Source organism: Nelumbo lutea, chromosome 5, assembly GCF_056320005.1.
Source record: "Nelumbo lutea isolate HS-2025 chromosome 5, American lotus-T2T, whole genome shotgun sequence".
NCBI classification, from domain to species: Eukaryota; Viridiplantae; Streptophyta; class Magnoliopsida; order Proteales; family Nelumbonaceae; genus Nelumbo; species Nelumbo lutea.
Genome location: NC_142688.1, coordinates 11768021 through 11791831, shown reverse-complemented (window position 1 = coordinate 11791831; position 23811 = coordinate 11768021). Strand labels below are relative to the sequence as shown.

At 37.9% G+C, this 23811-nt stretch overlaps 2 protein-coding genes across 8 annotated transcripts; one reads left to right on the top strand and one right to left on the bottom strand.

Moving 5' to 3' along the window:
- Window positions 1-1070: 1070 nt before the first annotated feature.
- Window positions 1071-11904, top strand: THO5 (THO complex, subunit 5). Of its 4 annotated transcripts, none has more exons than XM_088944485.1 (10): window positions 1077-1378; window positions 4699-4989; window positions 5081-5214; window positions 5301-5393; window positions 5607-5943; window positions 6981-7318; window positions 7414-7673; window positions 7986-8604; window positions 8687-8818; window positions 11488-11904. In XM_088944485.1, the coding sequence occupies exons 4-10, from the start codon at window positions 5373-5375 to the stop codon at window positions 11752-11754; spliced, it is 1974 nt and encodes a 657-aa protein (XP_088800611.1). In that variant the 5' UTR covers window positions 1077-1378; window positions 4699-4989; window positions 5081-5214; window positions 5301-5372; the 3' UTR covers window positions 11755-11904. The 4 variants fall into 4 exon arrangements, with proteins under 4 accessions (XP_088800609.1, XP_088800611.1, XP_088800612.1 ...); XM_088944486.1 differs by having other exon boundaries at window positions 1122-1378; window positions 5348-5393; XM_088944484.1 differs by having other exon boundaries at window positions 1126-1378; window positions 5081-5393.
- A 1985-nt stretch (window positions 11905-13889) lies between these two features.
- Window positions 13890-21173, bottom strand: LOC148850348 (ABSCISIC ACID-INSENSITIVE 5-like protein 5). 4 transcript variants are annotated; one of them, XM_088944479.1, is made up of 6 exons: window positions 21034-21173; window positions 19314-20597; window positions 15502-15573; window positions 15378-15407; window positions 14262-14389; window positions 13890-14138 (listed from the first exon to the last, which is right to left on the bottom strand). In XM_088944479.1, exons 2-5 carry the CDS (start codon window positions 20412-20414, stop codon window positions 14276-14278), a joined length of 1317 nt encoding a protein of 438 aa, XP_088800605.1. In that variant the 5' UTR covers window positions 20415-20597; window positions 21034-21173; the 3' UTR covers window positions 13890-14138; window positions 14262-14275. The 4 variants fall into 4 exon arrangements, with proteins under 4 accessions (XP_088800605.1, XP_088800608.1, XP_088800604.1 ...); XM_088944482.1 differs by lacking the exon at window positions 14262-14389; XM_088944478.1 differs by lacking the exon at window positions 21034-21173 and having other exon boundaries at window positions 19314-21020.
- Window positions 21174-23811: the final 2638 nt, after the last annotated feature.

Sequence of the window (23811 nt, the reverse complement as noted above, 5' to 3'; positions counted from 1 at the left end):
GAAGCCTACTTAAGTCCATATATGGATCTATTGAGTTTGCATACCAGCAGTAATGAAGCCTTGCAGCTGCTGCATGTAGATTTCTTCACTAAGATCTCCATTCAGGAACGCGGGTTTGACATCCATTTGCCAAATCTCGTAATTATGGTACGCTGCTACAGTTAGCAAGATCCTAATGGATTTAAGCATGGCCACGGGCAAAAAGGTTTCCTCATAATCGATGCCTTCTTTTTTAGTATACCCTTCTGCCACAAAACGAGCTTTGTAGGTCTCAATCTTGCCATCGGGGCCCTTCTTCCTCTTGTAGATCCATTTGCAACCAATTACTTTTACCCCAGAGGGTGAATCTACTAGAGTCCAGACTCCATTGGTCTCCGTCGAGTCTATCTCAGCTCTCATGGCCTCCACCCACTTCTGGGAGATGCAAGTCAGTTCAGGTTAGGCTAGGTTGAGGTCAATCCTAACCCAACCCGAATTCTCAAACTCACAATCGTAACCCTAACCCAACTCAAACTTTGGGTTGGGTTAGGTTTGGCCCAACTTTTCCTTTTGCCGAATGCACATATTTCGGCTATGTTTGGTTTGGAAGAAAAGGTAGGGAAACCAATACAAGGTTTATAAAGGTTTCCCTACCTTTCCCTTCCTTTCCCTATATTTTCCTTCAAACCAAACATAGCCTAAAGGTTTAGTTTTATTAATATTAACATTATTATGTGTACACGTTTTAGAAAAAAATTGCCCTTAAATTTAAAATTGTTGACATACAATATTCATACATGCATATATATATATACACATTCGTATATAAACATGTAAATACAATAAAAAATATATAAATATATACATTTATGAATGCATTCATAAATAATTGTATAATTGTATATACATATAAAATGAATATACATATAAAGACATATTTATATAATATTTATACATACAAATATGAAATTAAAGGGTTGATCATACTTTTTGTTTTCATTTCTTTTTTCGGGCTAGTTTGGGTTGGGTTCCGGCTAACCCAGCCCAGCCCAAGTTGTAGCCATATTTGCTTGGTACCGCCTAAGCCATATGCAAGAGTCAATAGTCGTCAATACAGCAAGGAGCGTAGGAGCAATCAGGACACACGAGTGAAGTAAGGACAGACAGCGAGCGGGAGAGGGACCAACAGAGCAGGGAGATGGAGTTGGAGATGGAGGATTCGATATCGTCACCGGTGCGCAAGACAGAGAAGGCGGCGTACGAACAGTTGGAAGAGATCCGAACTTCAATGGAGGACATCGTTGCGAAAATGCTCTTCATAAAGAAGGAAGGGAGACCCAAAGCCGAACTAAGAGAGCTCGTCACTCAGATGTCTCTCCACCTGGTCAACCTCCGTCAGGTTCCAAACCACTCGACCCCTAGTTCCTCTAGCTTTTCATTTTAGATCATACCATGCATAATATCTTGGGGTTTCATTTCTCAGACCTCGATGACATCGAAGACCTCTCCCCCCGGGGCGGGTTACGCAGTTTCAGAATTTTCCAAGTGAGCTAGGGTTCATCCTGTTTAATGGTTGCGTTTGTAATTAGTACCCATTTAGAGTGTTCTCGGAGGAAGGGTATCGAAATTACGCTGGTTTTCATGCTGAAGGAGTGTGTTTCGTTGGATTTAATGGCTCAATTCTTATCGGGGACAAAAAAAATTCATCTGAATTGATATTTTCATTTGGAATCAATGGGGCGATTATGCAGGTGTATGCTGGAGCCTTTGTAGATAATTTATAATTTATAATTACAATACCAAGCCAGTGAAGATGGTGTCTCTGGGGATTTGATAAATACATCATTAAGGGGGTATTATACCGGCTTGTCTAGTTTGAACGCTCAGGTAAAATAGTCGTCACTAGAGCCATTAGTGACACGGGGACGAAAATTTGTTAGTAAGATTAAATGTTGACTCAGGTCATTCAGCAGACGTCTGAAAATTTTAGCTGATTGATTAGAGCCCAAACATCGGAAAAGCAACCTACTTGATTTATTTGCTTATTTTTTAATTGTCGCTGAAGCAAGCTATTTGGCCGAGTTTGTAACAACGAAGCAAAGCTGGCTGAGTTTGTAATAATGAAGCAAAAACTTTCAAGGTTTGAACCAACTGAGGGTTTCTAAAATTATTGCAGAGAATTTTCGTTTGAGCATCTCAAGATAGTCTGTATGACTATTCTAGATTCTTGGGTATGAGGTAGTTATTGACCATCCTAGATCTGTGAACCCGTGAAGCAAACTTCAAATCTTCAATTATTTAGGTGCTAGGAGTCTTGACAAATGGACATTCATGCTGAGTGATTTCTCCTCTTCTTATATGTTCGAATTATGTTTCACTTCATATTCTGCTATCCTCTCAGCTGGTGATCTTTTAAACAAGCGTGAGATAGAATGTAAGAATATGGTAAATTGTGCAGTTAGTACCACTTGCAAATCAGCCTTTCCACATGAAAAAAAGAAGGTCCACCAAATATTTGGACTGGAGGGTTTCCATGAGGCCAATGCACACAATACACATCTATAGACACTTACTTGAGAAAATTCATGCATGCATCCATGCATTACAACCAGCTTCATGCATCACATAATTCAATGGAGTTAATATCTTCTCATTTGAAGACGAGGGACCTTGGATTCTTTGCCATCATATTAGAGAGTTTAGCTTTTGTCATCAAGACTGAACATATTATTCAGATGGACATTGATATATTGCTAACTTCATGGCAAATTCTCTTACAACGAGTTGAGTTTGAAGACCAAAGCAGTTTGTTTCCGTTCTCTGATAGATTTCCAAGAATATAATCTTCTTTTTGTGTTTCCCCCTGGATGTCTTGTGCTGTAATGCATGTGTATTACTTGTTTTTTTTTTGTGTCCTTTATTAATATAATCATTTGAGAGTCCAGTCAAAGAAATGTTTTCTCAATTGAAGATATATTCTGTTCTAGATCCTTTTAGAAATGCATTTTCTTTTTAAATCTTTTCCCCTCAATGTTCTTTACCTATCAAAGAACATGCTTTACCATTGCTTCAACTTATATCTACAATTTTTTGATAAATAAAATAAGATTTCATTAATAGAAGAATAATGCAGTTACAAGCTTCCTATGGAGAGGCTCAAGCTGTCCTCTCCTAACAGCAAGAATGAAAGCAAAAAATAGAAAACAGGTTCAGTCTACAGTTGAGCCCAAGACAATCTTTCCTTGTTTACCCCTTGTTTTGCAAGACCATCAACCATAGTGTTTGTAGCCAACCCACTACCACCTTGGAGTCCCCTTCTATTAGCAACTGTTCCACACCTATCTGCACTACTAGTTGTACTCCCTGGATATCAAGTAGAAGTTCCGCCCTAGTGGAGTTTCCAATTCCTTGGGGACCCGAATAAAGAAGAACCACATTCTCATACTCATTCCTTAGTACCCCTCCCACTCCTAAGGGGCCTGGATTACCTAGACTACAGTTTACTACCATCAAAATTCAGGTTCAAGAAGCTTTTTGGAGGGCGTCCCAAGTCCCAAACCATACTCACTCTAGCCTTTAAAGATGTACAATTTTGCCACTGCTAACCAATTCCTCCAAATATCATTAAATGAGAATTGGTGGAATAGGTCCAGTGATTTTAGCCACAAGATCACCCTATTTAGAATGCACTCCTTCAGCTCTTCTAGGTTTCTCTCGTTCTCTTGGAAAATTCTGGCATTTCTCTCTTCCCACACTGACCAAATTGGCGCTGCGCTTGCACACCTCCATATAATTCTTCCTCTTCTATGACACCAAGGGAAGAAAGAAGGATAAAAAATCAAACTTGAATCAGTTGGCGTAAGCAACCTGCACCCAAACAATGAGAAGAGCCACTCCCATAACTCTGCAGTAAATGAACAATATCTTGGTAAATGGTTACAGTCCTCACCATGTGACCTGCAAAGAATACACCAAAAAGGTGAGAGATAGAGAAAAAGGTCTTATCTTTTGTAGAATATCCAAGGTGTTTATTTTCCCATAATACACTTCCCAGCAAAAATGCCATAACCTTTGGGGGAACAGGCCTGCACCAGATTCCTTAAGAGGGAAAGGCTGGTTGGGGGTATTCATCAAAAAATAAAAAGGGCTGGTTGGGGGTAGACTGAGCAAGGGATTTAAAAAAAAAGAAGCGCATGAAAAAGACCCATTTGGTCTGGGTGTCCAAATCTGTTTATCAGGTTCAGAGGAGTCCAGTCACTGTATCAAGTAGGCTTAGCAAATTTGTTAGACACAATTTTCTCTTCCCTTAAACCTCTTTGGAACCCAAAATCCCAATTTGGTGCCAATGGATTTATCATAAGGGAGAAAAAATTTGACACAAAATCCTTTTTATACCTTGAAACGGAGAATAAAGAAGGGAAGATGTCCTCTATAAACTTGTCTACATATATATTTCTTACCTAGTTCATTGTTCTCATGATTTCAAATATTTTCCTTTATAGAATTTTCATGGAGGAAAAGTTTTAGGATAAGATGTTTTCTTTATCTATTTGTTTAATTTGCACTAAGCATGCATTCCACTGACATCTTGTCATCTGCTACATAAAAATTTGATAGTAAGTTTGGTCCAGTTGTTTAATGCATATTTAAAATCAGCACCTGATTCTTAGGTCTATCAGTAGCTTTTAGAAAGCTTCATGTTGTTTTTTCTTATTGCAGGTAAATCGTTCTATATTGCTAGAAGAGGATCGTGTTAAAGCAGAAACAGAACGTGCTAAGGCACCAGTAGATTTCACTACATTGCAGCTTCACAATTTGATGTATGAGAAAAATCATTTTGTGAAAGCCATAAAGGTGTGCAAAGATTTCAAGTCAAAGTATCCGGATATTGAACTTGTGCCTGAGGAAGAGTTTTTCAGTTCAGCCCCTCAAGATATTAAAGGATCTGTACTATCGAAAGACAGTGCACATGACCTGATGCTAAAGCGGCTTAATTTTGAGCTTTTCCAGGTAATTTGAGTTTAATTGAGTTTGGTTGAAGTCTTAAACAATCAAGATCATGTCAGGATTTTCACTTTCTATTGCACATTCTAATTGGTAGGTAGAAAGTGCATGCACAGAGCCATACCTTAGGACTATAATCAGTTTGGATTTGGATATGAACCAGCCAATTTGAATCTGATCCAGTTACTGCTGATATCTTAAATTTGAATTCAATCTGAAATATCGAATCTGGTATGGCATCTTTTGTTCTATTGTGGGGCAAATCATTAATGGTATTTGATTGTGGTATTAGATTTTGATTGTTCAATCTGACCCAGTTACTGCTGATGGGCTAAAATCGTTAATATGTTCTATTGGGTATTAGATTTCACAAGGTCATCCAACCTGGTATGGCATCTTTTGCTGAAGTTGTATGTGCTCTCTCTTTTTCACCTGAATATGCTTCATTGGTGCATTAACTTACTTTTTATGTGGTTTCATTTTTTATTTTGTTTTCATTTTCGTTGTATCTCTACTGAGGTTTATCTAGCATGGAGCTTTTTTATTAGTTTTTTGTTTTATCAGTTTTAGTTTATTTCCTAGATTGTGGTGGAATATTATTTATTTCTTTTCCTCTTAACCAGCGAAAAGAACTCTGCAAACTTCATGAGAAACTGGAGCAACACAAGAAAAGCCTTATGGAAACCATTGCAAACCGAAAGAAGTTCCTTTCAAGTCTCCCTTCACACCTGAAATCTCTGAAGAAAGCATCCTTGCCTGTCCAACACCAACTGGGGGTTCTGCATACAAAGAAATTAAAGCAGCATATTTTAGCAGAATTACTGCCACCTCCACTCTATGTGATTTACTCACAATTGCTGGCTCAGAAGGAGGCATTTGGGGAGAGTATTGAATTGGAAATTATAGGAAGCATGAAGGATGCTCAAGCCTTTGCTCACCAGCAAGCAATTAAGGACAATGGTAATTGAGCTATTTGAGCACAACTTATATTATATGTTATATACTTTGTTCCGTAGTTATTTCTGATATATGTTATGCAAATACAGCAAGTCACAACATAGACAAGGTGCTGGGTGCAGAATTTATACTAATGTTGAAGTGTCTGAACTTGAGATCCATCTTGAAATGTTAGTGAAACATAGTCCTGATTTTCCACTGGATATTCTGCTAAATGACTGTTTGATAACAGCTGAAGTGGCTGAACTGAATGGATTATTTGTCTATTAGTGAACAAGCCATTAAGTTGGTTGTAACTTAATGGCTGAATGGCATGTCGGGTTAAGTACTGTATGCATAAATATTTTACTATATGGTTATTTTGTGCTCTAAAATACACTTTCAGTTAAGCCACATCAGCCATCACAAATGGCCCTTAAATTGTTATTGACAGTAGTTAGGACAGACCTTTGAATTTTTTTGGGAATATATAAATATTTTCAGAAACTAAATGAGCAGATATTAGATTCTGTTCTGTTCTTTCAACAAATCTTGAATTGATTGAAAGGGCTTGTCAATAACCAGCCTGTTGGGTTCGACAATTATATCCATCTTTGAGAGGTCTTTTGTTACTATTTTCTAATAATCCATGGATATGTTAAAATTATTTGTTTTTTGGTTGTCAACCTGACTGTGTTTACTTGTAAGCTCTAATTTAAGCTATTATTAGAGAATGACCATCCCGTACTAAGTGTGGGGCCTGTATTCTGATAACTTTTGTTTGACAACAATTATTTATGATGTAAGTTTAATTTTTTATTTGATTTTTTTTTGTCGTATATTTAAACAATAACATACTTTATGGATTCTACATCATTTGAGAGTGGATAGACACATGTCTGAAAAATAATGCTTTTATTTGAGAGTGGAAATAATCACCCTTTTGATACAATTTCTTGAAAGAACATGGTGCCACTTGTCTGAAAGAGAAGGCTTGTAGTCTGGGCCCTTTGTTCTAGGTAAGATATGAACATTGATTAAATGTGCTATCAATGGTTCAGGTGTTTCTACAAATACAGAAATGAATAAGTTGGAGGATGATGTGCCTGATGAGGAAGAGGATGGCCAAAGAAGGAGAAAGCGGCCAAAGAAGGTTACTGGAAAAGAGAACCTTGACCAATCAGGAATCTATCAATCTCATCCTCTTAAAATCATCCTTCATATACATGACGATGAGGTTTCAAATCCCAAGCCTACAAAACTGGTTGCTCTGAGGTTTGAATACTTATTGAAGTTGAATGTTGTATGTGCTGGAATTGATGGCTCTCAAGAAGGACCTCAGAACAACATCTTATGCAACTTGTTTCCCGATGATACTGGTACTGAGCTTCCCCATCAGGTATGGATGTTTGTGAATATGTTAGGTACTTTATGCATCTGTTTGCTCACATTTTCATTCTTTCTTTTAGTAACAATTTTTGAATGATAATGCAGTCAGCTAAGCTCTTTGTTGGTGATGCTGCTGGATTTGACGGAAGGAGAACCTTGCGTCCATATAAGTGGGCCCAACATTTGGCAGGAATTGATTTTCTACCTGAGGTGTCTCCTTTGCTCACAGGCTGTGAAACTCAAAGCAGTGAAATGGGCAAAAGTTCTGCGGTTATTTCTGGCCTTGCTCTTTATCGTCAGCAGAATCGGGTACAAACAGTTGTGCAAAGAATCCGCTCGCGGAAAAAGGCTCAGATGGCTCTTGCGTGAGTCACTGTTCTGTATATTTGGAGTTTTGGACAGTTTATAGTATGCTTTAGTGATCTTTGTCATCCATAAAAATATTGTATTACTAAGTGTTGGACAAGGACGCTTAAATATTATCTCCTGTTAGGTTCTGTTATTACAATTTTCATCATGAAATACATGGTTTGGATTAGGAACTTTGCATGTTCCATGCCCTTCACTGGTTTGTTTTGCTTGAAAAATAGTTCTATTTTATCATGTTAATGTTTCTATCCTGCAAGTGGTGTGGTATGTCCCAAAATGAAGATTTCAAATCTTTCTTTGACTTACAGGGAGCAGCTTGATTCCTTAATGAAGCTTAAATGGCCTGCATTGATTTGTGAACATGTTCCATGGGCCTCGCATACCCCTTTGTGCAATTTGCAGAGTTGGTCATCTATAGGACCCTCATCTAATCAGGTTTCATCTTTGTCTGGCAATGCCATGGGACAAATTCCTGACCCTTTAGACCTTGATGTGGATGGGAGATCTGGTGTGTCAAGGGAAGAGATAGAGAGTGCTAGGGAAGATGGGGAACTTCCATCTGTTGCTCAGGTTTCAACTCCCATAAATGATGCTAATCTCCTTGATTCTAAACCCCTCCCAGCAAAATCATCTGATCTTGAACATTCTAGAGACCTGGCTTTAATTTCAAAGAGCTCAGTTGCTCCTATCAACAAGTTAAAATCTCAAAGTTTCAAGAAACATGATGAGGATTTAGATATTCTACTGGATACTGAGAGTGATATGGAAGAAGTTGCATTAACTGAGCTAGAGAAAGAAAATGCCACAAGTATTGGATGCTCTAAGGTGATTGACAAGTCATGGGAGGACTATGGGTCCATGGAGTTTTGCTTGGTTCTGAGTAGGAAAATGGATAAGAGTCAGCGAAATGTGAAGTTGGAAGCGAAGGTAGCTAATTTTCACTTTGTTTTTTCCTCGTTCTTTTGTTGATTTTGCTGCTTGGCCATTGGCTTTAACTTCCACATGACAGGTGAAGATCAGCATGGAATATCCTCTCAGGCCTCCGGTTTTCACTGTCAAGTTGTATACCATCATGCCGGGAGAAAGTCATGAGAGGAATGCTTCTGAATGGTATAATGAATTCCGTGCCATAGAAGCAGAGGTAAGATAGAAAAGTTCTGAATTTTTTATCTCTAGTATCACTCACAGTAACAAATCAATCCATGATTTAAATCAAGTTTTTATTCATGAAAATGATCTTTTTTATCATAAAGGATCAGCTCTTCCATGATTCCATCTTACCATGGTAATAGTTTGATCTAAATTGTCATTTGGATCAAATCTTGTTTCAGCATCCCACTCTATCATGGATTCAAGTCGTCTTGGTAATGAATTGGAATTGTTTCCACTAAGTAACTCAGTATTGACTTTTGTGGCTTCTATTGTCCTTTTAGAGCCTTGAACTTGTAACAGAGCTCAATCTTCATTGATGTGACAAACCATGGGCATGTTATTTTCACTTTTCTGCAGTGCACTTAACTAGATATATTTATTATGAGAAAACACTCGACTGTAGTGGTTGCAATTAGCATTCCAGGTTAGTAGTCTTTCTTTTGTTAGGCCAATTGAAGGAGAATTACAACTTCCATTAAACACCACTTTCTTATTCTATTCCCCTTGCCAGTTGCTAGTCATGCATCTCAATGTTTTCAGTAATCTTGTCCTGATAGAATAAAATTCTTCTGATATTTTCAAGGAGGATCAAAATCATTAGGCTCATTTAGTAGAATAACAACAAAAGTACTTTATACTTGTAGCAGAACTTGAATGCCAATTTCTGTTTCTAGATTTTGCAACGAAAAGGTTTAAGTTGTTGATGTAATATATGCATGCAATAATTGGGTCGTGGATCTGTGGAAATTTGAATTTCCATGGGAATTACCTGATTTAAATTTCACATGGTTCAACCTTATTTGCATAATTATAATTACTAAAGCGTGCAATCTCTCTTCTTTTTTTTCATTAACATCTATCTGGAATTTTCTTTTGATTCCATACCAGGAAAGTTTTATTAATGCTATTAATAGTTAATACCAGGAAATGCTTTCTTGGATAACAGATCCAATAGTCAGAAAAAAAGCCTATCAGCAAGTGCTGGCCATGCCCTCTAAAGAGTACAATCAGCAAATATTGATTTCCCCAAAGCTGCCCCTGGCCCTGGTGTCGCCCATTCTGATTCCTGTTTCCCTACTCTAGACAAACTCAGCCAACCAATTAGTTGGTCTTGGGATCCATCTGAATGAGGTGTTTGGTTGACCAGCCAAGGTCTTTGCCTTCCTCAGCTAGAATCTAAGGTCTCAAGGACCCTCTTCAGCTGCTTGCCTAATAACTACCTGACAATCTTCTCAAGCCTGCAAGTTACTAGAGGCATAAGGTCAAAGCATCAATTGAGTTCTCCATGGCATTTGAGAAGGAATGGCTTACCTGATGATATTCCGAAGGAACTGTCATACTATATCCCGATGACTTGTCTAACATTTGATGTTGGTTGTTTTGGTTAAGCATTTTTCTCTTTGCTACCTGAAGCATCATTCTGGAATGGCACAAAGATGCAATCAAAATTAGAGGTGCTCACGGTTCGGTTAACCATGGGACTTTTTTTTGAACTGAACCAGTACCACCGGTTTTCGGAAAACCAAAAACCAAAACCGAACTGAAACTAGTTGGTTAACCAATTGGATGGTTCAGTTCTTTGGTTTTTCGTTTTTTAATATGTGCTATAAATAAATATATAATTATATAATATAAATACTAGAAATATATGTAATATATTATATTGTAAATAATATATATATATATATATATACCAGTAGGTTTTGGTTAACTGCCGGTTTTTGATATTGGTTAACTGAAACCAAACTGGCAAACTGGTACGTACCTTCAGTTTTTCCAAACACTGAACCAAAACCTAACTGATCAGTTCAGTTGGCTGGATTTTTCGGTTTGGTTTCATTGGTTCAGTTTGGTTTTTTGGTTTTTGATGATCACCCCTAATCAAAAGCACATAGATGCTTAATAAGGTTGAGAAAAGCAGTAGGATGGCAAAAGAGAATGAAAGTGCTTATTCAAAAATTACTCTGTGATCGTTCTAATAAGCTTTTGGAAAGTTGTGACATGGATAGCCAAAGAGAAAATATGAAATGTTTCTTGTTTTTTAGCCCCATAGCATAACAAATCTCTTTTTACGTTTCTTATGAACTATGGTGAAAAAGAAGCTACTTTCTTCCTTTTCCTCTTTGTTTTACAGTTTTACTTGGTAATAAAAAATTAGAAATAACTTCACTTTGGAAAAGAAAATCTTTTGCCCTCACAATCGTTTTACCCCATTAGAAAGCATCTTTGTGAGTTTTTTTTTTGTGTGTTCTATTTTAAGTGGTCTAGTTGTTTGAGGCTGTGGGTGGCGGTTAATGGGGTGAGGAGTTTTTCCCCCTTCTCTCAGATGACTTCTGGTCACCTTTCATATAATTTCTCTTTTAATAAATTTTATTTCTATCTTCAAAAAAAGAAAAGAAAAGAAAAGCAGTTTTGTGCCATCTGCTGTTGCGTCTAGGTGGCTGGAGATTTAGCATCATCTGAACGATCACAATTACATCTTTTTTTCATTGAAGAGCTGGAAAAACTTACGCTATATGATTTTTTTAACTTCATCTATATATATATATATATATATATATATATATATATATATGTATATACTCTTTTTTTGGTGAAGATCAATGCCTTGAACTCTTGAACTTGTACATGGACTCACGTATTTTTTGTGCCTGTCAGATCAATCTTCATATCGTAAAGATGCTGCCAGTGGATTACGAGAATTACATCTTAGCTCACCAAGTATGCTGTCTTGCAATGCTATTTGACTTCTACATGGATGAGGCGTCCCCATTTTCTGAAATGAGAAAGAGTACTTCTGTGGTAGATGTTGGTTTGTGCACCCCAACTACTGGAAGAATACTTGCAAGATCTTTCAGGGGAAGAGATCGGAGGAAGATGATCTCTTGGAAGGATATGGAGTGCACACCCGGATATCCTTGCTAGAACTTTTGGTCTAGGAGTGCAATGGTGACAACAATCATGCTGGTTATATTCCAAAATAATTGCCAGAAGTGGGATTTATTTTATGGCTTTCTAGTGAACAGCGATTTTCTCATCTCGAATCTGCTATTTTAAATATTTTTGGTCAACAAATCGTCTCATATCTCCTTTGTGAAAATAACATCATTGCTAGTAGTTAGACCAGTATCAGGGTTATGCATGGCAACATAATCAGCTTTTAACTGATCTAAGGTTTGAATCCATTGTAAATCTAAATTCGATCACCTCATCACCCCTATCAAATTCAATCCAATTTAAGACGATCCAAGTTTTACTGCTTTTAATTGATCATATATTCTAATTTCAATATGTTTTTATTGATCATATATTCATATCCGTATCCAAATTGATGAACCTGGATCTCCTAACCACTTTTTTGCTACCCTTCCGACTAACCCAGTCCTATCGTCGTAGTTTAGTTCTCCCAACTTCAGGGAACAGTCCACCTGTGTTCGATCGCTCAGGCTTGCAAGTTGCAATCTCTCTCTCTCTCTCTCTCTCTCTCTCTCTCCACAGTTGATAGTTGACGGGGTCCCCCCGAATGCAAAATTCCTCCTCTTACACCATCTTTCCTTGCCCTCATTTATCTCTGCATTCCCTGCCGGATTTGTCAACATTGTGATTTGTGATTGCCTCCTTCCATCACCCTTGTATTCTCTGCCTTCGAATGCTGAACTCGTAGAGCCCAAGAACCTCCATAAATAGGCTGTGCTTGGCAATGTTCTTAAGTCTCAACACTGGAAATTGGAAAAAAGCTATTTTGAGACATGACACAATGCACAATATATCAGTAATAACACAATGTGCCACATGAGACAACTGAAGTAGAAACTCCCCTTATTGGGTAAACTCCAGAGGCTCCCCAAGACCCCATGCCCATGATCCAATGTAAAAGGTGGTATAAACATTTGAACTTAAAATCTGACCAACCAAATGATTTTTTGTGCTATTAACTCAAAAACTCTTATATTTCGTTTAAATCATGAGACCAGACCGGTTGACCTGGGAACTGATTCTATTTCACCCTAAAACTGTTTTTTGGCAAAAACCTTAATTTGGTCAACAACCCACTGACCTAGACGGTCAAACAATTGACCCAGACAACAGTTTTGGGCATTTTTGATTTGTTATTTTATTATTTAATTTTTAAGTCAGAACTGTCCATTCATTCAAACCAGATGGTTAGACCGTTCAACCTGGGAACCAGTCCCCAAAATGGCTCCATGTTCGGTAACACTACAGTTCCAAACAGCACCTGAATCTACAGTCTTCTGTTATTTTTGCCTAGAAAAATAGCCTCGGGATCCATCAGTGGGGCAAGCCAAGGCCACAAGAAATATCTCCTATTGGAGGCTGCGAGATTCACTAGTGTCTAACAAATGAGAAGGCTGAAGCGGCTAGGCGGTTGGAGTTCGGTAACTGTAAAAACAGAGGAAAAGCATTCAGTGGTCACACAAGGGAGAGAGAGCCGGGAGGGATGTGCAAAAAATGGAGAGATGGCTGTGACAATACAATTAGGTTAATAGAAAAGGCAGCTCAACCTCAACGTAGTCAACCAGCACGTGACCATGCTTATGCAGCTCAACTGATGACCGGTTTGACCATTCATTCCTGTATATTATTAGACATAAAGAGAATAATATAGTGAGACGAATTCCTTATCGCTAAAAAAGCATCTCAACTGAAGGAATTTATTCCAACAGATTGACAAGTGACGAGAAAAGCACAAGTGTAAAGGCTACAAAAGACGCATTAAATTAAACGCTTCTCCAATCGTGCATGATTCTTATTAATGACATCAGCACTAGGGCATTGCCGATCATAAAGTAGCTGGAAATGGTCACTCGGCATCCCTCGAAATCCAAATACGGAGACATGGGATCAAACTTCAAACCTGCGTAACTGCAGGCTTTTTGTTGTTAAATCAGTGAATCTCATGCTGCACTACTGATACGTATCGGTAGTGCAGAATGTTTTGGCCTTTTTGGTCTATATATCTCGACTATATATAGACTCCAATACGCCATACTTTGAACCTTGCTATATATCTCGACTCCCCCTACTTTAACTGCCTTAGATGAGTAAAACAGATGCAATCATATCACAGTAACACGAAAACATAATCTACATGATAATATCATAATACTACACTAAACTCGTTAATTTACAATGCACTGGTCTCTTTCTATATGTACAGCGGCTACCTATCCTCCAAAAAAAAAAAAGCCACTGATTCATGGTCCAATCCTTTCACTCTACCAAGGGCCAGTCTGTGTCCTTCTCAAGCATCGCTTTTTATTTCCGTTTTGCTGATTCATTGTCTCGGCCTGCAAGAAATGAAGGATAAAAAAAGTCGGGCATTCCTCGTGAGAGAGTAAAGCAACTTTGAGATCATATATTGCCATACGAGAAACACTGAAAAGCCAAGTGGTTAGTGGTTCATTATCCACCTCTTGCGAGAACTTCACTTCCTATCCCCAACAATCCTCTGATTGCCGGACCATTTCATCAATCTGGAGGACCCACCATTTGCTAGGTTCAATAAATATTCCACCGATTTTTTGCTAGGTGATCTTACCTGTGCAATTTTTTTTTATCAACATTTTAACCGATACTCATGGGCTGAAACTGCAATTAGCCCACGAGGCCACAACATTGTAGACTGGTGAAATGGCGTATGTAACAACTGAATAAAATTGTCATAACATGAGAGCAATTTTGATTCCAAAGAAACAATAGAGGAAAATAAAAGAGCTGGATTGGAGATAAGAAGGGTGATGGTACCATTGTGGAAGATTCATAATAAATCATTCTCGGAATGGGAAAAATAACATATAGATTTTCTCGGTCTCCAATCAATCTTAGTTGTGCAGAATCATGCATAACTCTATTCACATTAGTTCAGGGTAACTTTGTTATCATTATGACAAATGTAAGCTTAGCTTAATTAAGCCGTAAGCAACAATATTCCTCTACATTGAATATGATTGACTAGATATAATCTGGATGGAACTGGGAAAGTGAACAACTGTGTAACTGATCTCTTTGGATACCAACTGATTTCCTTGCTTAATAGAACAAGACAAACACTTCACTACATTCTCTTAATTGATTGACACTCTTCAATGCACATTTGCATAGGGATATTGTGGCTCAATTAACATGTTTACCAACTATGACAACCCGATTGGAAACTCAAATAGCATCATGATTGACCCATGAATCTTGCTCATTACCACAATGATATTAGATATATTTGTTTGTCCTTGTCCTATGGAGCTCAACTAAATTGCTTATAGTCTGGTTAGGGATTGGTCATGGTGCATAATTTGTATGTTCCCATCCCCCAGATTGAAAAAGAAAACCATGATTGAGGTGGCATTCTATTGCTTCCATTATAAAAGGCAAGGAAATAGGCCACTGCTACTAGCACAAGAGCATAACTGTTCATGGATCAGCCATATGGCCGTGGTCATGAAGGCTTCAGAAGAGTTTTATTTCAGAGAAACAACAAGACCAATTAACAGCAAAATGAAGACATGTCTTTGACTGAAAAGATCATGTACCTGATATTTCTGCATTTCCATAATTTCTGCCTGCAAAACACCAAAAGTGGAATCAAGAAGGGTTTGACATGCCCTTTCTCATATTTTAGTTGAACAAAAAATTCAACTACATTAAATGACATACTTGTCTCTTCTGTAATTCTTGGTTCTCCTCTTTAAGTTTTGTTACTTCAGCTTCCAGTTCCATGGTATATGCCTAATAGAAGAAAAAGGGAAAATAACAGATATAAGCACATAATCCAAAATCATGGCTAGGATGGTTACAGCCTGCACAGGTAGATATTTTTCACTGTTCACGTGCATGTGTATTAAGAGTTTAAGATGTGGCAGTTTAATCTTCATGTCACATGATATTACTCTACTACAAAGTTGATTGTAGTCATAGGCACGCATGTACATGGGGGTCTGAGTGACATGAAACTTACATTGTTTCATGTCTTGTCATCATACATAGTTTACATTATAATTCCAGTTCTTAAAATATGAACTTTATATTGAAGATGTAGCATTTTCCTGCTATATTTATATCAGAATAACTATGAAGTTTATAATTGTCAGGATTTCAGAAAGCACCTTTGCGCTAAGCTCCTCTTCTTCTTAACATTTACTCATTCTTTTTTCTCTTAACGCTTCTTGGGCACATATTCCTCCCTTTTCTCTTATTGTAAAGCTAGACTAATATTACTTCCTTCAAAATCTAATTCAAAAATATGGATGTCATAAAGTTTCAGCATAAGCATTCTCTACTTGGAATAATGAAGCATGATACAAAAGATTAGGTAAAACATGCCTTCAAATATTAAGAGAAACGAGATAAACATGTTGCAGATCTAATATATCAAAAAAGACCATGGTTATGCTAACCTGTTTATATTAAATAATAGAATAAAGTTTGTTCTCAAACTCTAAAGTTTGTTCTCAAACTCCAGCAATGCAGCTAAACCATATGGACTTATCTTTTCACTAAAATATCAACATGAAAACTTTTATTAGTCTAAAATTACTTAATGCATGTTATATATGCTAGCTACCCTAACTGGTTTTATCTGATATAACATCTTCGAAACCAGAAATTTTACCATAAATCTGTCAGCTAGAACAAATATGAGTTGTTTTTTTAAACTAATTGCAACCTTTGATAGGAAGGTACACTAATTGAGAAAGTGCATGCCACTTGTTTTGGATGAATCAACTCAAAAACAGGACATCATTAACAATTTTATATTTACCGGTTCTTTTGGTGTGAACAGGGATACGACCCATGCTCTACAAATACAAAATATCTACATGTCCATCACTTCAAATGACTGAAGTCCATGGATAAACACAAGGTTCAAAATATCAATATGACATGACCAAAACATACCCGTTTTTGGGCCGAGGGTCGTGATACACCCACCAACCCATGTGGCTGATATGTAACTAAATCCAATTTTTGTGTTAAACTTGCATGCTTTTTAGTTGAATTAAAATAAAATACAAATTTATATGCTAATACTCAAAAAAGTTTAAGAAATAATATCTTCCATATTTTTTACTTCATTTGTGAGTATCCATATTATATATTAATTTGCAATAAGTTTACCAAACATATGTATGGTATATTATTTTTGGATGTATTGAGGGTAGGCCTTGACGCAATGGTTGGGTTTGCTCCATTGCAACCTGACCTACCAGGCTTCAAATCTTGGAAACAGTTTCTCTGTATGTGCAGGGGGTAAGGCTGCATACATCTGTCCCTCCCCAGACCCCACATTGGAAGGAGGCCTCGTGCATTGGGCTGCCCTTTTTATTATTTTCGGATGCATTATGCATGCTAGTTTAAGATAATGGCTTCATGTGTATGATGTATACAAATGCAAATTACAACTATTTGATGACCTATTCATTCATTTATTTATTTATTTAGATTGGAAACGGTAATTTTATTAACACAATATTAAGATACAACTGTCAACCCCTAAAATAGGGTGTTGAGCCCCAAGTAATCTTTACTATAATACTACCCAGAACAAACTTTCCCTCACGATCCCTTGTTTGGCTAAGGTATTAGCTAGACCATTAGCTGATCTTCTTGTCCACTTTAAGCAATCACCAATCTCCCTTTAAATTTAGAGTCTCCTTGTATCTCAACTTGGTGTAACCCCAATTGTTTGGCATGTCTTACACAGTGAAGCAAAGCCATCACCTCTGCTCCCAGTGAGTCTCTCACTCTTACTGGCCCCGAAAACATAGCAACAATTCTACCATCTCCATCTCTGAATACTCCCCCTATACCTGAAGGGCCTGGATTACCTCTAGAGCTCCCATCAAATTTCAACTTTATTCTTTGTTGTGTTGGTGGGGACCACAGTTCCTGCACAATAGGTTTTATGGATGTTGTAGCTGCCACCACTCCCAATTCTTATATATGCCCTCGACTAAGAAGTCTTTAAACAAGTCAAATTTATCACTTCACATGAGCTGTGTTTATACCTCATCAAAGCCAGTTTAGCTGTACAGTTTGTGTTATTGATGTATTTGTAAGATTTATGTGGCCTTCCCTACAATATCCATGCATATCTTAATTGTTCCACTGTATTCCAGTGTTTCCTAAGCATATCTTGATATAGACACACCTCTTAAAATTGCCTATCCAAAATTCTTTGCAATATCGATCAACCTTGGATAAACAACCTTTCACCTTTGTTATTGCATTCATATTAATGATTAAAACTCAATGATCATCAATTAAGACATGCATACAGATGAAGCATAAACTGATTGTGAATCAATCAGAGAGAACAAAATAACTATAACCTCCATCCCTAAATTATAGCAATAAAAGAGTTAATACAAATGAATGGTAAGAGCAGAATGGAGCATGGGAAGCCCACTAGTTTATGTTTTTTTGAGGTTTAAGAATCCTTGATAATTTCCTTTTTCCCCAATCAATTTGATGGTTTTACATTTTTAGAACATTTTTCTTGAAAAAAATATCATGCATCCAAAAAAGCGTTCTCAACGATCCTATGGCTTTTTATGGAGCCCAGATTTCCTACTAACTTTCTCTACCCACTCTCTACCCTCTGTGAAATGCAGCCACACATCTCTCAATTCATAATAGAGATGTGTGGCTCCAATTCACGGCAGGTAGAGTGTGGGTAGGAAAAGTTAGTAGGAAATCTCGAGTGCTTATTATGAGAGCTACAAAGTAACCTGTGGACACTAAGACTACTATTAATACCAATGTAAAACATTTCTTTGGCAAGGACTTGCTCATGAGAATCATGGAAACTTACAATTTATACAACTTACAGTTATACTCATTATGAGACACCAAACTCCAAAAACAATAAGAGGTTTTCCATATGCCGTGTTCTCATCTTTCTCTAGGTGCTCTTTCTAACAAGCTTAAAGAAAATATTTACTGGTGACCTCTGTGGTTGATGTTTCCACATTCCTTGAGAAGTTATCTTCGAACTGCATAGTATAGTCTCTTCGGGGCTGAATGACTGAATCATATTTTTCTAGGGTTAAATTAAAGGGGCTTCTTAGAACAATCTAGATTGGTATATAAGTTATTAGCCCACTGAAGGCTAATATTGTTCCAAGTTGGTTAATTAGTGAATTTTCTTATAACAATCATATTTTTCTAAGGTTCATCTTTAAATCAGTTTATGCTTCAAGTTGGTTCATTGGTGTTTTTTCCTTGCTTCCAATTGTACTTCCATGTAGAGAAGAACAGAATGTGTATGTATAGGTTTATGAAAGTTTGCACATAAGAAAAATGCATGTGATTCAATGTATGTAAAAACAAGGCACCAGACAGATGTCAAAATACTCATGTATAAAGATAAAATGAAAGGAAAAAAGAGATTGACAAAGTCAGTTGCAGAAACAGAACATGAATAAACACAAACCGAAAAGTTTCTGGCAACTCTGTCAGGAAGTTACCTGCTTTCGAGCCCGTGATCTTGCAGCTGACTCTCTATTCTTGATCATTCTTCGCTGCCTCCGCTCCACTACCTTCTCCACAGCCCCACTGCATCTTCTCCCTCTTAGACTATTAAAAGGATAAGGTACTGGTGACAAGGAAGATGTATCACCATTGCTCTTCCCAAGCCCATCAGAGGATAACTGGTTTGCTGGAGATCCCGTTGCAACTGTAACAGCCCCGGTCCCTAGACCAACCATGCCCATTCCTCCACTCTGTGGTCCACCACCTTGACCAAAACCATTGTTCAACATTGGATCTGCAACTCCACCCCTCATTCCTGGGTTAGATAGCTGGTTGGTGTTTGCTAAATGCATTGCGGAGGCAAAAGCCACCGTAGGTTGTTTTGCGAAGAGTTGGGGTAGCTGCTGCTGCAGTTGCGGCTGAGAAGATCTGGCTCCATTTATATTTATGGCTAGATTAGGAGACTGAGTATGAATGGGATTGTTACTCTCTGCAATTCGGTTAAGCACAACTCCGTTGGTCTGTCCTGGCTGTGGAAACCCAAGAGCCAGACCAATATTGTCATTGGAACGCGTCTCAACATACATCCCGCTATTATTCGGTGTTCCTGTTTGAATATCTTCTCTCACCGCTCCTGCTTTCACCAAGAACTCCTCCAGAGTCATCTCCCCTAAAGTTTGCTGCCTCGGCTGCAAATTCGATCCCCCACTACCACTCCCATCTTTGCCGCCAGCACTTTCTTTAAATATGTCTCTCCATACTTCATCGACCGTCTTTTGACTGAGAGTCCGTGGCAAAGTTAAGGAACCCTGCCGCTGCAGATTCGTGCCAGGGACCCCTCCATCAGTCCCTCCGAAGGTGGATGCCATGGCTTGAGCCTCTTCGGCAGTCCAAATATTCTTGAGAAATTCATCCATGTTCATGGAGCCAAAATCCTTTCCAAGGCCACCCATGGTGTTCTGAACCTCATCTAAGGTTAACGACAAGATAGAAGGCTGCCGGGCCAACGGGAGGTTTCCCGGCGGCCTTCCACTGCCTGTGTTGCCTTCCAGTGGTTGTGCATCACCAACGTTCTTGAAGTTCATGTGAGATCCCATTTTCACTTATCCAGTACAGTTAACTAACAAATCTCACACATTCACCGAGCTAGACCAGATCAAGTGGAATCACTTGTACGCCTCTTCTTCGCTTGCTTTGTTGGACTTGAAATCCAAATTTCACCAAAGCAGAAACCTCGTAGATGATTCAGAAAGAAATTCCAATTTTCGACCAAAGATAAACTTCAAAAATTAAAAAAAAATCTAAAAATTAAACTCTCAATTGTAGCCATTACCTTATTTATCCAACTGTTCTAAAACCAGACCTTCACGATTAAATAAAAAATTCAAGAAAAACACGAAAAGAAATCCTAACCTAGCACTTTTCGACTATACAACTTCACTAACTAACTACTACGAAAAAAAAAAACACCAAAAATCATGGACGAATTGAAGAGAAAATCGCGAAGAGCTCCCAGGAAATGAATAGAACAGGGCGAATTAAACAACTACAATTACATAGCAATAAAAATAAAAGAAACAAGGAAAATTTTAACTCCTTCACGATTCAACAAAAACAAAATCGGAATAAAATTAAAATTTTATTTCTCACGACGTTTAAATTGGGGGAAAAAAGTGGATAAAGACAGTGACAAAGAGAGCATCAGCAATTTCTTACCTGCTTTTTAATCCCTTTTTTTTTTCTTTGGTGTGGGAGGATTATTTTCCTCTCTCCGCCTTTTGGCCTCTTTTGACAAGTGTCACCTATCGGTCTTCCACGAGTCGGCATTTAAAGGTGCGAACATCGATTAAAGCATAAATCTACAAAACATTATTACGGGGTTAGCAGAATTTCAAAACGTGGACCAATCGTATTGAATATGTAAGCATCTGATGTAACGTACAGCCAATTATCTACTTATCGTCCACTATGTGGAGTATCTCGATCGTCCACGTATCCCTCGGACAACCATGGATGATCTCCCTAAAATGGCGACCGGATGTGCTGGTTACCTACTAGGTTGCCGGAACCGAGCACACAATCGGGAAACTGCTTCGGGCGTGCAATGACCAATTGACCATAACCAGCCGATCTGGAGTGGTAAAATACGCCGGGTGTGAATTAAGCATTTTTGGTGTTAGAATATATTTTTCTTTTCTTCTTTTTTTTTTAAGAGCTGGTTGGATGATTGGATCTTGGTTCCAACATGTCGGTTGGCTTGCAACCAAGATTAAAATCTTTGAGACAAGAAGCTCAAAAACTCATCTAATCCTCTACAGTTATACCGTAGCACTGGGCCAATGGCCACTGGGCTAATCAAGATCCAGGAACCAAACTTTGCATTCGTTGAAATGCTCTGCTACGAGTAAATCCAAATTCATTGCATACAATTAATAAGATTAAATTTGCTCATTGTCCTACAACCAACCTCTCAACTCAATTCAGCTGATTTCATCTTTTGAATATATTGAATTTGTGCATAGAAGTAGAAGCAACAATCAAGTGGTCTCTCTTTTTGCTTACATCGTATATAAGGGCCGCATATCACTACATTACAATAGACCTAAATCCCCTATATAAGATTCGTTTAACTAATTCAAGGCAGCTGCGTAGGAATATCTCCAATATATATATTATCTTTCATGGGAAATGTTCTGAATGCATGCACTTAGTACGAATTACCTAATAGAGTAATTACTCTTACATCTGCTTTCAAAATGGTATGCTCCAAATGAGGGAAATCATCAACAAGAAACCCTTTAACAAAATGGAAACGGCAAAGGCCTTAGCTTGGAGGCTTGACCGAGAAGAGAGAGGGATTGCCTTACTAACCAAGTGACAGCTTTGACAATCTTGAAACTTCCTTATTAAACACCAAGGATTGACGTAAGTATGCAACAAAATATGAGGTCGAGATCATCAATCAACAAGTTCATATTTTACCAAAAAAACAAACAAAAAAGTATCATCAAGCAAAAACGAAAAAGAAAGAAACAAACAATGGTCAAACCAATATTTGGACTTTGATTTGTGAAGGAGATAAACGCGTTAATGCCCAAATTAGCTACATGGCGGACATCGCAGATAGAGGTGTAAAGTGGGTTATGCCACTTTTTCGGTGAAAATTTTGGGGGTTGGCTTGGCACCGCTTATGGCCCGGGCCCATGTGGGACCGTACTATGCCATAGGTCGAGCTGGCTTGTGGGTCGAGCCTGGGGCCGGGTCGGGTCGTATATCGGGCCAAAGCTATTTATTTAAAAGAAATTGACAAAAAATTTTAAAATTTTAATTTTATATAAAATTTGTGTATAAAATTGCTTATATATGCAATAACTAAATAAAATAGTATAATAAAAAAAACATTTATTTTATTAATATATTATTATAAAATTATAATATATATAAATATATAAATATATATATGGGTCGTGCTAGGCTGGGCTGGGCTGTGCCTGCGGCCTGCGGGCTACGTATGGCATGGCCCACTTGGTCGTGCCGTGCCGTACAGGCCCATGGACCTAAAATCCCAGGCCCAGCACGACCCACATGGTTATGCTGGGTCAGTCCAAGTTCGTGTTAGGCCACAGGCGGCACGACCCGATTTACACCTCTAATCACAAATTCTAATCCACTAAATGGTTATGTACTAGTTTGGGGTAGGATAGTCGTCATCGTTGTTTTGTGCTTGGCTCATACTATGTACATGTTTGATATAGCTTTCATTTATTAAATAAACATTTGTACTTGATTTGTCTTTAAAATCGATAAAAGTATTTGATAAATCGTTTATGGACAATTAGGTGGCGCCATAGCGCACCACATCAACAAAACAGTAAATAAACATTCAACTGTTGGAGAAAGCATTAAATTGGTCTTTACATAAATCACAACCCAATTTTATGAATATCAATGCATATGAATGAATAAAGAAAATTACTGGTTTAGTGATAACAATGTCGCATTTTGATAAATACCTATAACGCCCACAAAATAAAACATACGTTAAATTGATGCTACGGTGCATTCAGGTTGTACTCATATTCCCCACACAGTGCGCTTCACACCCACCTCATAGCATGTCTTAGCTATACATCTCCTCCACTTGTATCTGTTGTTTTCAGGAGATCTTCTCAATGCAGGATGATGGGATGTGGTTGTGAGGTCGGAGTGAGGTAAGCTCCCTGAGGAGCATATCCTAACTGGGTTGTGCCTTGTGCTGGTGCTACGTGCTATTATTCAACATTCATTTCATCGCTTCTGTTCATTATAATTAAAACAGTGAAACCCTGACACGTACCCTTGAAACTGGCTAATAGGTAATGATTGTTATTTTAACTACGGCTGTTTATAACAAGACCTAAACCGACCAACTCGGTCCGATCCAATTCAAATTGGTCGGTTTTTCTTCAGTATCAGTCGGTTTTGAGTTACAATAAAACATAAACCGATGGTTTG

Coding starts and splice junctions, on each gene's coding strand:
- LOC148850348 (XM_088944479.1), bottom strand. CDS start 20,414: ATGGGATCTCACATGAACTTCAAGAACGTTGGTGATGCACAACCACTG. Junction 15,574..19,313: donor GATCACGGGCTCGAAAGCAG/GTAACTTCCTGA, acceptor TTCTTCTATTAG/GCATATACCATGGAACTGGA. Junction 14,390..15,377: donor TGGAAATGCAGAAATATCAG/GTACATGATCTT, acceptor AAAATTGCACAG/GTAAGATCACCTAGCAAAAA.
- THO5 (XM_088944483.1), top strand. CDS start 1,178: ATGGAGTTGGAGATGGAGGATTCGATATCGTCACCGGTGCGCAAGACA. Junction 1,379..4,698: donor ACCTGGTCAACCTCCGTCAG/GTTCCAAACCAC, acceptor TTCTTATTGCAG/GTAAATCGTTCTATATTGCT. Junction 8,605..8,686: donor ATGTGAAGTTGGAAGCGAAG/GTAGCTAATTTT, acceptor TCCACATGACAG/GTGAAGATCAGCATGGAATA.